Genomic DNA, 16,400 nt, shown 5'->3' with positions numbered 1-16,400 from the left:
ATTGACAGACCCGAGTCTTTATCATTTAATCAAGTAACTAATGCATTAATTGGCAATCCGCAAGTATTAGATCAAAAACCGTTAACTTTCACTAGGTAAGTACTTTCTATTGTGCAAAATCCATCAATATTAGATCACAAAGATATTTTGTTTGAAAATAAGACATACAAAAAGGACGTGATTGAACGAGCAGAGGACTTAATATATAAAATTGGGAAATCTATGGGAGCTTACACGTTAACAAAGGGAATCCTTGGAATACGCCAAAATATCGCAAATTTTATTAAGGAGAGAGATGGTGAGAGCTGTGATCCAGAGGACATATATTTGACAAATGGCACTACATTTGCAATTATGAATATATTTAATCTATTTGCAAAAGATAAAAATACAGGTGTTTTATTACCAATACTACAATATCCTTTGTATACAGCATTACTGGCTATGTATAATTTAGAATTATTGCCATACTATTTGAATGAGGAAGAAGGATGGTCTATAGATTTAACTGAAATGGAAAATGTGATTAAGAAGTCAATGAGTAGAGGGATCACACCACAAGTGATGGTAATAATTAATCCAGGAAATCATACAGGGTCAATATTATCCTTTGATACATTGGCCAATATTCTGAAAATTGCTAATAAATATGGGATCATTGTCATCGCCGATGAAGTTTACCAACATAATATTATTAAAGCAGATGTACAATTCCACTCAATGAAAAAAGTGTTTAGGTACTTATAGAAATGAGCATTAAGTGTTGGAGAGTATGATAATCTGCAATTAATATCCTTACATTCCGCATCGAAAGGCGTGTCAGGAGAATGTGGTCAACGAGGTGGCTACATGGAAGTAATTGGCCTCAGGGAAGAAGTAAAACAAGAATTATTCAAACTATTTTCAATATCATTGTGTGCATGCACCTCCGGACAAGTCTTGGTAGATTTAATGGTGAGACGACCACGACCTGGTGAGGAGTCGTATGAATCCGATCTTGCAGAATGACAACTGATTCATGATAAAATGAAGTTAAGAGCAAAGAAGTTATATAGGATATTTAACAGTTTAAAAGGGTTTGAATGTGAAGAACCACAAGGTGGGATGTACTTATTTCCAAAACTAATATTACCTGAAAATGCTATTAGAGAGGCTAGACTGGCTGGGTATGAACCAGATGAATTTTATTGTCATAAACTTTCGGACTCCACTGGTATTTGTGTTGTTCCAGGGACAGGTTTTGGACAGAAACCTGGAACGTATCATATAAGAACCACCTTCTTACCTGCAGGCACCAACTGGATACAGGGATGGAAGGAGTTTCATTTACAGTTTCTCGAAAATTTTGCATCTTAAATAACATATGTCTATGTGTATATGTATATATATATATATATCTGTGTGTATATATATATACATTCTCAAATGTACTTAATATATTGCCATTTCCCTACTTTCTGGTTTTCGTGAGGTTAAAAATCTTCGATGACGTGTTTTTTGTCCAAAATTCTCATCTCGCAGAAAGAGAAAAACACAAAAAAAAAAAAGTCGAATCAGATCATCAATTTTGTTCTTCTCTTTTTTTTTTTTTATTTTCATGATGAGACAAACTTGGGGGACCCTCGAGGTTGGCAACAAGAATCTACTAAAAATAGAAGAGAGATAACAGAAGGAGACTGAGGGAGGGAATACAAATAAACACAAGTGTGTACACCCATGTATGCTATTCTATTAAGTACAGTGTTGTGGATCTGGTACATACATTTTTTTGCCATCAACGATTGTTTATTACCAATATCGATAAGGATAAAGAGAGGTCCTTTTTTTGTAAATATTTTATTTCACTATTGTTCTTTTAGTTACTCACATTTCCTTTCTTTTTAGTCTAAAGGGAAATTTTAGAAGTCATTAACGTTTGTTTGTTTGCTTAGGCCATAATTTCTCCATCGTGTTGCCTACGAGTCTATAACAACACTCATATTGTTAGGAATGTCGAATCAACAACATGTGGTGGCTCAAAGAATTATGCAAGAACATCAACAATTAATTAATACAGGACAACCAAATATTAATGATATGCGGAAAACCACAACTAGCGTATCTGTGAAGATTTGCACCAAATGTGGTAAACCAATTTATTCTGAAAATAATAAAAATAATGGAGCTTTAAAAGCATTGGGTAAATATTATCATGAAAGATGTTTTATTTGTTTTGATTGTCATAAGCCACTTAAACCTAAATTCTTTCCATTTCAAGAAAAACCAAAACAAGAACCTGTTTTGCTTTGTCAGTATCATTATTTTAAAAGACATAATCTGCTATGTAAAGTATGTGATAAGCCACTCCGAGGTTTATATTACACAGCTTTTGGAGGACGTTATGATGAAGAACATTTCTCGTGTACCATCTGTAAGGAACCATGTGGTGTCCAGAAATGTTTTATGTTTGATGATAAACTATATTGCAAATTCCATTTCCTAAAATTTTTCTCCAAACGTTGTAAAGGTTGCAATTATCCAATCTCAGATCAATATATTGAATTTCCAAAGGGGAATGAAATCCACTGTTGGCATCCGGAATGTTACGGAATTCACAAGTATTGGCGCGTCAATTTATCACCAGATAATTTAGGTTTACCAAATATTCCTTTGTTCAAATATGATCCAACTGTACCGTTAGACGATTCCAATTTTTCACCTCAAGATTTGGACGAACATATTCAAGCTTTTACTTTTATTCTAATAAAAACTTGGACTGTTCTATATAAATTTGAAGAAGCTACTGCCTCGTGTATCTCCGATATGTTCCAATATTTATCGAGTTCTGAACAGATGAAAGGTATTGAATCTACTGCTTTGTTCGTTTTAAAACTTGAATGTTTGTTTAAAGGTCTTAACAATTTTAGTGATTTTAATTGCTTTTTACCACAAAATACTAATTCTGTGACAGATAAATCTGATTCACCAACCACTCGGTCCGCAAAGACAGATGCATCGGTTTCAATAGACTCAAATAGTTTACCAACAAAATATAAGCTACTAACAAGGAATTTAACTACGAAGATAATGATATATTTACAATTGTTGAGGAAAATTAATACACGGACAGATTCTGTAGTAGCATCATTCATGTCAGTAATAACAGGGTTAGCCCATTTTTTGAAATTGATTTTAAGGTTTGGTTTTCATACAGCCTTGGAAACAAATAAGGCTACACATTCGTCAAAACCCTTAATTGAATTCCTAAATGCATTAGAGAAGAGTGAATTATTTGATAAATATCCATTTAATAACATTTCAATACCAATTGTGACAACAGATAACTGTAGTGGATGTCAAAAATATATTCAAGAAGAATGTATTCGGTTTGAAGATAAGAGATGGCATTTACAGTGTTTTACATGTTCACGATGTAATACATTGATAAATTTCTTGGATATAAATGATGCTACATATAGGGGGAATACAAATGAGAAATTGTGTTTTAACTGCTCATTGGGAGATCCTAGTTCGGTACCAGGCTTCAAACTTGTATCCAGATTGTCCCAATTAATATTTTTATTGAAAATTGCTCTAGTAAGATCTAAAGCTGTTCTAACTGCACAATTACGAGAGCCACAATTAAAGGAGAAAAGGAATAATCAAAGAGACTCGGTAGTTATACAGCAAACATATATTAGAACTTTAAACGATATTAAAAGACTGCGGTCTAAAAGGGAAAGTGTTCGGATATCATATGATAAACAAGAGGCCAGGAAATCAGTAGTTTTAAATACAGATGAAGAAGATATTAATTCAAAAAGAAATAAAGGAACTTCAACAGGTTTAATAATAGAAACTGAAAAACTTTTACCAATACCTGAAAAGGAGAAGGCTACAAATCCGGAAAAAGTTTTTAATAATTTAAGATCTTTAACTTTAGATGATATCTCAAGGATCGTGGCAGCAGAACAGGCCAGAGAATTGAGGCCAAATGCATTTACTCATTTTAAAAAGCTCAAGGATAGTGAAGAAAACTTAGGAGTTCACCAGACGGGAAGTGGTGTTTATTACTCAGAATTAGATGAAAAAGATTTGAAAGTAATTAAGATTATAAGCTCTGCAATTCTTTTAGAAGAGAAACAACTTACTGAGGAGGAATTTACTTATTATGTTTCTTACATTTGCAAAGAAAAGGCTTTACTATCACAAGAGTCAAATTTCTGGAATTCTATGAAAACTGTTATGGGTATGAAATCAAGGAAACCGACTCCTAAAAAGGTTTTTGGATCACCATTAGATATATTAACTGAGAAGTGGGGGATTCGTTCAGATCTTGGAGTAGGTCCTATCAAGATACAGATCCCTATTGTTTTAGAAGAGCTAATTTCATCACTTCGACAGATGGATATGTCTGTGGAAGGTATATTCCGTAAAAATGGTAATATTAGAAGATTGAGAGAATTAACTATTATGATAGATGAACATCCATTAGACATCCCTGATTTATCTAAAGAAAATGCGATTCAATTGTCGGCCTTATTGAAGAAATGGATAAGAGAACTACCAGATCCAATTTTAACAGTAGAATTATACCCTTTATGGATTAAAGCAGCCAAAATTGAATCAGATGTTCAGTTGGGGAAAGTGTTATCATTAATATATTCTTTGTTACCTGTAATTAATAGGAACACGTTAGAAGTGATTTTATCATTTTTATATTGGACGGCTTCATTTTCACATATTGAAAACGAAATGGGGTCAAAAATGGACATTCATAATATATCTACTGTAATTGCACCAAATATTTTATATCAGCCAAATAAATGTGAAATGGAATTGCAACCTATGGAATCATCAGCGAATGATTTTGCCGAGAATCAAGGTCAACATCACTTTTTGGCTATTGAAATAACAAATTATTTAATAAAACATAACGAGGAGATTGCAATTATCCCCAAGTTTTTATACGTGTTATTAAGTGATATTAAATCACAAGTAGGTACACAAACAATTAATGTTGAACGAATTAAAAATTATGTTATTTCAAAAGTTCGGGATAAAAGTATAGATTATGCAGAATTTGATAGAAAAAATTCTATGCGAGTGAAAAATTCCAATGTAATTGCATTCCAAAGTGAAAATATTAGTAATATTCGTTTGTGAAAGAACATATTCACATCTCATTTTGTTTCATTTCTGACTAATAATCTTTTAGTTTTTCCTTATGTGTATATAAGAAGGTATTTTAGGTATTACCTTTGTTTTCGGTTGGCATTATAGTATATAAGATAATTAAGTAAGAACTTTAAAAGTTGTAACATTAGTAGCAAAAAAAAAAAATAAAACAACAAAATTAATAAAGTAATACAATAAATAATAATAAGTGGTTTCTATTAGTACTCTCATATATATAATACGTAGACATTACAAGATAAAACATATGGATATTAGAATGTATAAAATTAGCTATTTGTAAAATGATATTTATTTTTTTTTGTATCTGTATTTTTAATTGGAATCAGGAGAAGTGACTGGCCAAGTGTAGCCAGATTTAGTAACTTCAAAATGGTTTTTCCTTAAATAATCACTTAAATCCTTTGGACCTCTAGAACCGTATGGATAGATTTCCGGTTGTGGTGCATCTGGACCTTCCAAATATTCCAATAATGGAGTGAAAAGAGCCCAAGAGACGTCTAATTCATCGTCTCTTACGAAGTTGGAGTGATCACCTAGCAAAGCGTCTCTAATCAAGGCTTCATAAGCCTCTGGGATCCAGAAATTCTTGAATCTTGTTGCATAAGTTAGGTCTAATTCGGTGACTTGAGTTTCATTGGATAAACCTGGGACCTTGGCGTTAAATTTAAAGTAGACAGCTTCGTTTGGTTGAACTCTAATGACTAGCTCATTATTTGGAATATTGTTGAATGCACCGGTGGCAACGCTCTTGTATTGGACTCTAATTTCGACTTTACCGTCATTCAAGGCTTTACCTGCCCTCATTATAATTGGGACGCCATCCCAGCGTTCATTTTGGATATTGAAAGTCAAAGCAGCGAAAGTTATGCATTTACTGTTTGGACTGACAGTTTCGTCATCTAAATAAGCTGGTTTTGTACCATCTTCGGATTTACCATATTGACCGATGATGATATTATTGACATCGATTGGGGCCATAGATTTTAAGACTTTCACTTTTTCATCACGTACAGCCTCTGCGTCGAAGGACACGGGTCTTTCCATAGTTAAGAGTGTCAGGATTTGTAAAAGATGGTTTTGCATGACGTCTCTGATGATACCTGTATTATCGAAGTAACCACCACGACCTTCGGTACCGAATGGTTCCTTAAAAGATATTTGGATGGATTGGATATTGTTTTTATTCCAAGAAGAGCCGATTGACAAGTTACCGAATCTAAAAGGCAAAAGATTCTTGACCATTTCTTTACCTAGATAGTGGTCAATTCTGAAGATTTCGTCTTCTGTGAATAGTGGGGACAGATCCTTTTGTAATTGTCTGGAGGACTTTAAGTCGTGGCCGAGTGGTTTTTCCACGATAACTCTAGTGATACCGTTGGTGGCGTAAACCAACTTTTTAATTTGTTTTGCGACAGATAAGAAGACGCTTGGTGGTAGAGCAAAATAGAAAAGACGGTGTGGTTCGTGGACACCAGCCTTGGTTTCGAAGGTCTCGATATGGGATTTTAGTTCCAGATAACCTTCATCGGTGTCATAAGGACCGGATATGTAAGATAGCATATTGAGGAAATCCTGAACTTTTGGGGTATCCTTATCTCCATTTGGTGTTTTTAAAAATGGTTTGATTCTATTTTTCAAATCATCACAAGTTAATTTAGATCTAGCATAACCTATGATTTTAGTAGATGGGTCTAGATAACCCTCTCTATAAAGACCAAACAAAGCAGGGAAAGTTTTCTTTTTAGCCAAATCACCAGAAGCCCCGAAGACGGTGATGACAGTGTTTTTATCGAATTTAACAGGATGAGCAGTCATTTTGTTGTCGTTATTATTATTGTTATTATTATTTAAAAGATCAGAACAAATAGAGGAGATTTCAGTTTAAGTAATTAATCGATTGATTGATTGATTTATATAATTATATATTTATTTAATTAATTATATTATTTTTGTTTTTGTTTTTTTTTAAAAAAAAAATTGATTTTATTCTATTAAATTGAATAGAGGAAGTGTATAAGGGCTTATAGAATTGATTATGAATAAGAAGTTGAATGTGTTTGTGTGATAAGTTTAATGTTTATAAATTTGTTTTTTTTGTGATGTTTTTTATTTATTTCTTTTTTTAATATTTTTTTTTGTGTTTACTTTATTGACTGCACTTCAAATGAATATATAATCGAAAACACGAAAGTGGCAAAGTTTGAGCCAATGTGGGTAGGTGTTGCAACAAGGATGAGAAGAAACGGGTAAAGTGCTAAATAGTTGATATATATATATATAATAGGTGATGTTTCATATATATAGTCTATTTAAAATAAAAAGAAAAATCAAGTAAGGGATGAGGCAAAGAGGGAAAATATGAGCATATTATAGAAAATAAGAGAAAGAAGGAAAAGAAAAACGAGAAAGGAAACAGAAACAGAATTGAAGACTGATAGTAGGAAATACGTGTAAGACTCAAATTGGGTCTCATGAGAAGAAAGTTGTGTTATTCGAGATGAGTATATAAGGGAAGAAGATGGAAAATAAAACAAAAAAGAACATTTATCTAACAAGGAGAGGGAACCAAGAGATTATGTAATAATATTTATGGTGTGCCCATTAGTTTGGAGATTATCATTGTAATGTGTTTCTCTCATTTTCTTTCTCTATGTGTGTGTGTGTGTGTGTGTGTGTATTTGGTGTCTGCGTTAAAGTAAGTTTAGTTGAAAATATTCAAAGTTGTTTTTGTGTTTGAAGGTCTTCTCTTTCTTTTCTTTTCTTTTCTTTTCTTTTTTTCGCCGTTGTGGTGGAAAATTGAAAATGCAAAATGAGGTGTCGTTTAAATTTGTGGTAAAAAAAAAAAAAAAGAAAGAAGAAAAAAAAAAAGGGGGAAAAAGGGGAGAAAAAGAGTGGAGGGTCGGAGATAGGAGATAGGAGAGAAGTGGATCACATGACTTGGAGAAATAGAGGAGAGAGACGTTTGTATTCGGTGCGATGTCTGGGTCTTGGTATAAGTGTAATAAGGTTCTTTCCACTTTTCTTTTCTTTTATTTTTTTTGTTTTTTTGTCTTTTTTTTTCCTTCGCATCTTCTTTTCTTCTTATTTTCTTACTAATATAATACACACAACTTTAGAGCAGAGAGGGAAAAAAGGACAAAAAAAATACAAAAAAAATCAGTGGATAGAGGAAAACAAGTTATTATTATTCAATTTACCCTGGTAAATCTGCGTTCACAACAAATACCTCTCATATATGAACTCCATGTAAATTGGACGGACTCAAGGTATCACGTTCTTCTCTACAAGCCCTAACTGCAAGCAAGTATGTATGTATGTGAGCAAATTAGAGGAAAATAGAGATGGAGAAGGAAGAAGGAGGAGGGAAAAAAAGAAAAATGGTCTATGATATTTTCTTCTATTTCTTATACACTTAATCTTCTTTTTTTTTTTTCCTTGTTCTTGTTTTTCCGGAAAATCGGGATTGGCGGCAAGTAAATCCCGCATGCTGGATCCCGTGTGTATGAAAGTGAAATATTCTTGGCTGAGATGAGGTCGGAAGAAGAAAGAAAATAGGACAATTTTTCGTGTAATTATTAATCTACTATCAGTCCTAATACTCTTTGTTCAGTTAGATATTGATAAGAACACACACACACACATATATATATGTGCAATTGTGTAATTGCATAACTGTGTAATGGTGTAATTATATATATAATATATAATATATGTGTACGCGTATGTATTTATACACTTGCTGGTGTTTAGTCGTTATTGATAAAATTTCATTATCACATTTCTCTTTATAAACTACACAAATGTTCCATGAGTGTCTTCTTCCCTTTTTTTGTTCTTTTTTCTTTTACTCTTCACTACGTAATGCTTTAATGACAGCTGGCCGTCTCATCATATGTTTTGTCCATTTATATACCTCTGGGAATTCTACTTTAATATTAATGCCAATCCTGTCTACAACATTATTCCATGGCACAAATGATAAGTCCGCTATCGTGATTCTATCGCATACCAGCCAAACAGGGTAATCAAAGAATCTACTTTGGCTTATCGGTGTAGTACCTGCAGAATAGGAGGCTGCATTCTCCGTATCCAATTCCATAATCAAAGCTTCCCTTCTCTCTGCTAATGCCATCTCAATAACACCGTAAACACGTCTTACCTCGTCCGTATAACGTTCCAACGCACTTGGTATCTTTTCGGAATGGAAGTATCTAAAATGTAAAGCTTGTCCAATCATTGGTGCGTGGCCAGTGGTTTGGAAAAATAACCATGCGTTGATCTGGGACTGTTCTGCTAAATTATCTGACCAAAGTTTCGGATCACCAGTCTCTTTCCAATATTTATTGACTAAATGTAATAAAATTGCACCAGATTCCCATATTGATAGTCCATTCATACCATGATCAATTAATGCAGGAACACGAGCGTTCGGGGTGATAGAGATGAACTCCGGTGCACGGTGCTCCCCACGATTAAAATCAAGGAAAAACGTGTTGAACTGTAAGCCTAATTCACAAAGAACTATGGCTACTTTAAACCCATTTGGTGCAGATCTATGTGAAAATAACGTGTAACCAGATATTGGTTGCATTTGGAAAAATCTCACTAATCTTGAATTGTCAATATGACTTAAATCATTAGATAATTGATGATGTTGTTGTGGAATAATATTACTATTTTGATTTATAGCAGTCTGTGCATGTCGAAGATGCATTTGCTGTTGTATGTCTATATTGGTAGTGTTGCTACTGTTATTATTATTACCATTATTGTTAGGATCAGTGTTACTACTAGTGTTGTTGTTATTGTTGTTATTATTGCTGTTGTTATTGTTATGATTATTATTGTCTACACTACTACTGTTATTTTGGATATTTATGTTATTTCTTGAAGAATCATTTTTATTGTTATTTACTATACTGTGATTACCATGATTACTGTTATTATCATCTTGTAAATTCACATTTCTTAAAGCATTAGATAAATTAGAAAGTTGGCTGGAATTTCCTGTAAAAGTATTATTCATTGTTCTGCTAAATTTAAGTGAAGCTATGAAAAATTCTTCTTCTTATTATTATTATTATTATACGTATGTATATCTGTATTTGTATGTAAGATAATTAGATTTATTCAGAACTAACTGAATTCTCAATAATGGTTTCGTATAGATATCTAATCTAGTAATTTTATTCTTCTAAATAACAATTGAATAACATTCATACGTGTTCTCCCGTTATCAAGCTAAAACACAACAATGAAAATAATGTAAATTAAATTAAAACGACAAATGAATAAAAAAATGAAGATGGTAATGACAAAGGACAAGTCTTGATGGAAGTCTTCCTATTGAAGTAGCAACATGTCTTTTTCGTCCTCTCTTCGTTGAATTTGTTATTTTTATCTAAGATTAAGATTGCTTTATTTGATAGGAGAAAAGAAAAAACAAAAAAAAAAGAAAGCAGAGGCAAAAAATTTCACAAAAAAAATCAAAACCTATGTTTTGGCTAGCAAAATTACATTGGTAACCGCGAGGTGATGAACTTATCTCTCTATGGCAACTGAGTATAACTCACAGCACTTTATATATTAATCTTGGTATAAATCAATAACAGGCACGCAAATAGATAAATTAATAATTTTATCTATGCTAAATAGCTTATATGTACGCAAATATATATTGTTTTATTTTGTAAAAAAATTTATTGGTGTGTCATAATTTCAGTAGCACTTCATCTAATAAAGTATCCAATTTTGTCTGCAATGGATGAACTATGTTATTTAATGAGGTGTCTTTTTGGAACTGTTGAAACGCTTCTTTTTGATATTTGTTGAAATTAATTTTTTGACCAGTCAATTGATAATTGATATTCCCGATAAAATATATGGATAAGTTTCTTTCGTATTTTAAGGATATACTAATTTTTATTAATTGTGTTCTAATTTTGTCTATTGGTATATCTAAGAATATTACCAATTGTTTTACTATGTTTTGTAATTCAACATGAGACATCATTTCAATTCTTTCTAAATCTTTTTTTGACTTATTTGAATCTCTGTTAATCCCCTTTAATTGTTTCCATCTCAATTTTTGGGCTAAATCACCTTGTAACTTATTATATTGATCACTCAAATTATTCAGAGTCACATTTTGTAGTTGCACATTTTCATTTAATTCATTATTCTTCGCTAATTCAATTTTCAATTGGGATTGTGTGTCCTTTAAAATATTTTGTACAGTTGTTAAATTATTCTTTAATTCATTGTTTAAATTAATTTGTCTAGAATAATCATTTGTTAAGAGGCTTAATGATTCAACTATATTTTTGTCTTCTGCTATACAATTTTGTTTATTATCCAAGTTTTGTACTTGTTCATATAATATTTTTATTCCATTTGTTAGACTATTTCCTTGTTGTTCGATTACCTTCGTTATTGAAGTTATAAAATGTCGTAATTCTGTATCCATATCATGAAAATTTTTAAGTGATTCAATCTTTTCAACAACCTCTCTTTGTAAACTTTGAAAACTTTCTTTCTGACTAATATTAGAAAACGACGTTATATTAGGGAAATTTTTTTTGAAATATACCTCAAATGATATATCATTTCTTGTATCCTTCATATATTCTAACAATATTTTACCAATTGGAATTGTAAACAAATCTATCTGCTTGAGTTTATCCTCCTTCTTTTGAAGATTAAATATTCTTTCATTGAGTTTTTGTAGCTGTATCTCCTTTTCTTGAAGTGCTTTATTAGCACTTTCAAGTTGTTTATTTTTTTGATGCAAAATCTCATTACATTTCGTTTCATAATTTTTGATGTGTTTATTAAAAATTGATATTTGTAACTCAATCCGTTTAGTATAGTTCTCCTTAATATTAAATATTTTTTTTTCTAGTATCTGAAAATCAGAAATAATTTGTTGAAATTTATCCTTTTGAATGTCAAATTTTGAGATATTATCCATCTTTAGTGATTTAATATTTTGAAGAAGAAAATCCAATTGCTTTTCTGGTGTTTGTGTAATAAATATAGGGTTCATATTCTTTTGTGTTAATGGTTCTTTATTTATGCGATTTTCTTTGGTTTCATTGTATATCATTTTTTTCTCTGGAGACTGTTTAGCAGACACAAAAAAATTTTCCTTATCATTGTCAAAGTCGTCTTTTGGTTTTTGTATTCTTAGGTCTTTTTTTGTTGAGATTGTATTGTGTTGATCCAACATTTCTTTATATTGTTTATATTTGAAATTTAAAATGTCACAAAATTTGATCAATGTTCCTTGAGAAACAATATTGGTTATTCCAACAAAATATCGTTTCTGATATATTTCACAAAGATATAAAGCGTCGTTCAATAGAGCCTGTTTTGAATGTTTATTGTTTTCACGGAACTGGTCGAAATACATGAAGTGTTTTTTGTAGTCTCGACAACCTTGTAATAACTACATTATAACTTTTTATTTTATTATTTTATGATGACATTTTTAACAAGGATTATTTTTTTGTACTTGAAAAGAAAATTCCAACAAAATATAAATATAACACGATGAAAAAAATACAAATTTTTAAAGTAATGTGAAAATCAAAAAATTTAGACATATAAACTCCTATTTACTCATCATAGATAAGATTTACTTCTAATACCACATTCTTGACCTCCTACCCATACTGCTTGTACATTTCTATCATCACCATTAAAAAACCACTTCTCTAATTTTTCAGTTTCTTTATCCCAGGGGAACAAATCTATCTTCGACCCCTCCACTGTTAGATTAATTAATTGACAATCAAATTGTTTATTGACTTCAAACGAACCAACTTGATCTTGTAGACCCATTACATATGCTCCACCTAAAGTAGCTAAATATAAACATTCTGTCACTGAAATTTTACAATCATCATTTCCCTCAACTGAGGCAAGCTGCCTTGATACCATATGTGCATGTCTAGCTACTTCTAAGATACTTGTAGTATACCCAGCTGATGTATCAGTGCCTAGGCCTACTTTAATTCCTTTATTCAAAAATTTTCTGACAGAACATAAACCAGAAGATAAACAAGAGTTTGAAATTGGGCAATGTGCAATTCCAGAGTTTTTACTTTTAATCGTATTTAATTCTAAGTCATTCAAATAAATACAATGTGCTAAGATAGTTTTTTCGTTTAATAGTCCGTTTTGATTATAAACCTCTGTGTAATTCGCATATTCTGGAAACAAATCGTGAACCCATTCCAATTCATTTAAATTTTCCGAAAGGTGTGTTTGTATAGGTAACTCATATTGTTTAGCTAATTTACCCAAATTACATAAGAGATCCTTATCACAAGATGGAGCAAATCTTGGTGTGATAATAGCGTTAATTTTTGGATTATTGATGCTATTGATATGTTCAATGAATTTCTTAGTTAAATTTATTGACGTATCCGTAGAAGGTTCAACGTAATAGGCGGGCGAATTTTGATTCATACATATTTTACCTATAAAACTTCGTTGATTATACTCAGAACATAAGTTGGCAAGTAATTTTGTAGATTCTAAGTGAATCGTTGCGTAGTAGGCTGCAGTGGTAGTCCCATGAGACAAAGTTCTTTCAATAACCTTAGAATAGACTATTTTAGCAATATTTAGATCTTTCAATTTATTCTCCAAGGGAAAAGTGTATTCATTAAGCCATTCCAGTAAACTCATTTTACCAAAGAGACCATTGTTCGGATATTGTGAAGCATGAATATGCGTATCCACAAACCCGGGAAAGAGAAATGCATAACTATTATTATTATTATTGTTATTGCAATCTACAATCTTAACCTCATCATGTTTCAAGTTTGGATCCCAATTTGATGCTAATTTAAGCAAATCGTCATGAAAGTTTTCTTGAATAAAAACAATTGAGCCACTCTCCGAATTAACACCAATAGCACAACTACTTCTAATCCTAAAACCGGCTTTTAAAGATGGTATGTCAATAAACTTTCCATAGAAAATAGTTAATTTGTATTGAGACTTCATCACGACAGCCGCTTTACATAAAAAAAGACAACGCCAAAAAAACGGAACCTACTTTAAACAAGAAAAAAAATGGAACAACGAGTAACAAGTTGATCAAAAATATCATCGTCGCATACGTTAAATAATCTAAGCATCCATTAATATTATATAACCTTATAATTCAACTTGTCTTACACTGGCCAATTAAAAAATAACAAAAAAATAGGACACCATTATCATCAAGGTTTACTCATGTAAAATGTGCAACAATAATAATGAAACTCGATATTTTTTATCACTCGAATTTTTTCCTATTGTCTGTCTGTATTTGTCTTTTATTCCTTTGCATCACCAGATCATTTCTCGAGGAATCTGATAGGAGAAAGGAAAGAAGTGGGATATAACCCTTGAGAGATTTCCGTTTTTAGATTTACTCTTCCTCTTCCTTTCTGAGGGCAGAGGCCGAACTCCATCAAAAAAAAATTCTTCAAGATACCCTAACCAATAAAGACAAAAAAACGTTAACACCCTTACAAACACATAGCCTAATAATGCAAGATGTGAGTACAATCACTTTTTTACCAATAAGAAAGAAAACAGAACCCTAACAACTATAACAAATTGGTTCCTCCCCTACAGATAAAATAGTATTGGTTTGCTTAATAGTACTGACTTGTCCCAAGATAATGTCAAAAATATTTTTTATCTCATTGTGTTATTAAATCACAACTATAAGTCAATTAACAAAAAAATTAAAAAAAACAATTTTTTATAGGGTATTTCCTAATCAGGATTATAGAAATAAAAATTCCCATTCAATCAATCTTTCTCTACTCTCTCGAAGCTCAAAAGGAGGAAATCATGTCACACGGCAACAAACAATCGGAATAAAGAGACTGAGTTACTTTTTTTTTTACCCAGTATGTCCTGTATTTTTATTACTCGTGTAACAAAAATAACGAATATAGAAGAATCTTTATATATTATTATTTTTTTACTCAGATAATTTTTTACTCGGAAAATTGATTCTGTCTGCTTCACAAAATGAGAAGTGGAATTAATAATTTATTAAAGTACGATTTATATTAGTTTTAATTTTTTTTTTTTTGAATATTTTTGTATAAGGTGTAAACACCTCTTTTATAGTGACCAAAATTCTAAGCTCGAGTACTACTTTTCTAGTCAACCCTACTTCTACTAGCAATTGCGTTTTCAAAGGAGAAAATGAATATATTAATTCTTTTCTTTAACGGAGAAATATATATATTGACAAAAATTATCAATAAAAATTGATGAAATGTACAACTACAACTGAATTTCGCTAGACTACTAAAACAGAATAAATACTTAATTTGTTTCTGTTTATAGAGTATTATTCTTTTTAAAGCGTGTCTAATTCTTTAAAGGTTGATAATACACACGCTCTTAAAAATTAAAAAGAAAATGAACTAGCCCTACGTAGGATACTTTGTACAGAGAAGTCGATTTGCCTCACTTTGAACGGAACTTACATTTAACTAGAAACTTGACCCTCTTCTATTGTTATTATTCCCCAGTTAGAAACCACCCTAACATTTTCTTTTTCTTTTTCTTTTCCTTTTTCTTTTTTTTTTTTTTTACTTTTTTATCAAAAATTTCCTAACTCCAAAAGAAAGAAAGAAAATAAGATAGACGTTCAATAAAAAAAAATGAAAAAAGAAAGAATATAATAAGATTGGACCAGAACGGGGTACTCATTTTTTTTTGTCAACATTATTAATTTATGTTATTATTACAATATTCGGTCTATTTAATTTTTACGCAATGAAAATTTTCCCTGCCCTACCTAAATGGAAAGATGGAAAACTGAAAACACGCGTTGTAAAATCGTCGGATGATAAGGGTTTTGTTTCTTTATTGAACAACTTGTACGACACTCCTCTGATTAAGTGCGGGGTGGTGACATAAAATTACTGTCCAGCCCTACATGCATTCTTGAAAAATGCATACTAAATGAAGAAAATGCATCAAAGACCTATATATCTGATGACAATAAAGTTTGACTCTTTTCATTTCTTTTTTTTTGTAATTGGTATCAGATTCTTTTGTTTCCAAAAGTTACTCGAGACAGTTAATAACCCAAAAAAATTACATGATCTTCTTTTTTAATTTGAGATTAAATTCAATAATAAATAGTACCATCATACGGTCTATAACATTGCATCCAAATAGGGTAATTGGAAACATGG

At 31.3% G+C, this 16,400-nt stretch overlaps 5 protein-coding genes across 5 annotated transcripts; 1 reads left to right on the top strand and 4 right to left on the bottom strand.

The window, feature by feature from the left end:
- Positions 1-1,989: 1,989 nt before the first annotated feature.
- LRG1 (GTPase-activating protein LRG1) lies at positions 1,990-5,145 on the top strand (the record flags this gene model as incomplete). The annotated part of the gene is made up of 1 exon (XM_064859679.1): positions 1,990-5,145. The coding sequence occupies one exon, from the start codon at positions 1,990-1,992 to the stop codon at positions 5,143-5,145; it is 3,156 nt and encodes a 1,051-aa protein (XP_064713635.1).
- A 345-nt stretch (positions 5,146-5,490) lies between these two features.
- On the bottom strand, positions 5,491-6,993 carry ZWF1 (glucose-6-phosphate dehydrogenase; the record flags this gene model as incomplete). The annotated part of the gene is made up of 1 exon (XM_064859678.1): positions 5,491-6,993. The coding sequence occupies one exon, from the start codon at positions 6,991-6,993 to the stop codon at positions 5,491-5,493; it is 1,503 nt and encodes a 500-aa protein (XP_064713634.1).
- A 2,029-nt stretch (positions 6,994-9,022) lies between these two features.
- On the bottom strand, positions 9,023-10,204 carry URE2 (glutathione peroxidase; the record flags this gene model as incomplete). Its single annotated transcript, XM_064859677.1, has 1 exon — positions 9,023-10,204. The coding sequence occupies one exon, from the start codon at positions 10,202-10,204 to the stop codon at positions 9,023-9,025; it is 1,182 nt and encodes a 393-aa protein (XP_064713633.1).
- A 684-nt stretch (positions 10,205-10,888) lies between these two features.
- Positions 10,889-12,589, bottom strand: ADY3 (Ady3p; the record flags this gene model as incomplete). The annotated part of the gene is made up of 1 exon (XM_064859676.1): positions 10,889-12,589. One exon carries the CDS (start codon positions 12,587-12,589, stop codon positions 10,889-10,891), a length of 1,701 nt encoding a protein of 566 aa, XP_064713632.1.
- A 212-nt stretch (positions 12,590-12,801) lies between these two features.
- GUD1 (guanine deaminase) lies at positions 12,802-14,193 on the bottom strand (the record flags this gene model as incomplete). The annotated part of the gene is made up of 1 exon (XM_064859675.1): positions 12,802-14,193. One exon carries the CDS (start codon positions 14,191-14,193, stop codon positions 12,802-12,804), a length of 1,392 nt encoding a protein of 463 aa, XP_064713631.1.
- Between the last annotated feature and the right edge of the window lie 2,207 nt (positions 14,194-16,400).

This window comes from Arxiozyma heterogenica (assembly GCF_036370985.1).
Source record: "Arxiozyma heterogenica strain weizmannii chromosome Unknown scaffold_26, whole genome shotgun sequence".
Lineage (NCBI taxonomy): Eukaryota > Fungi > Ascomycota > Saccharomycetes > Saccharomycetales > Saccharomycetaceae > Arxiozyma > Arxiozyma heterogenica.
This window is presented reverse-complemented; position numbering and strand designations above follow the sequence as displayed.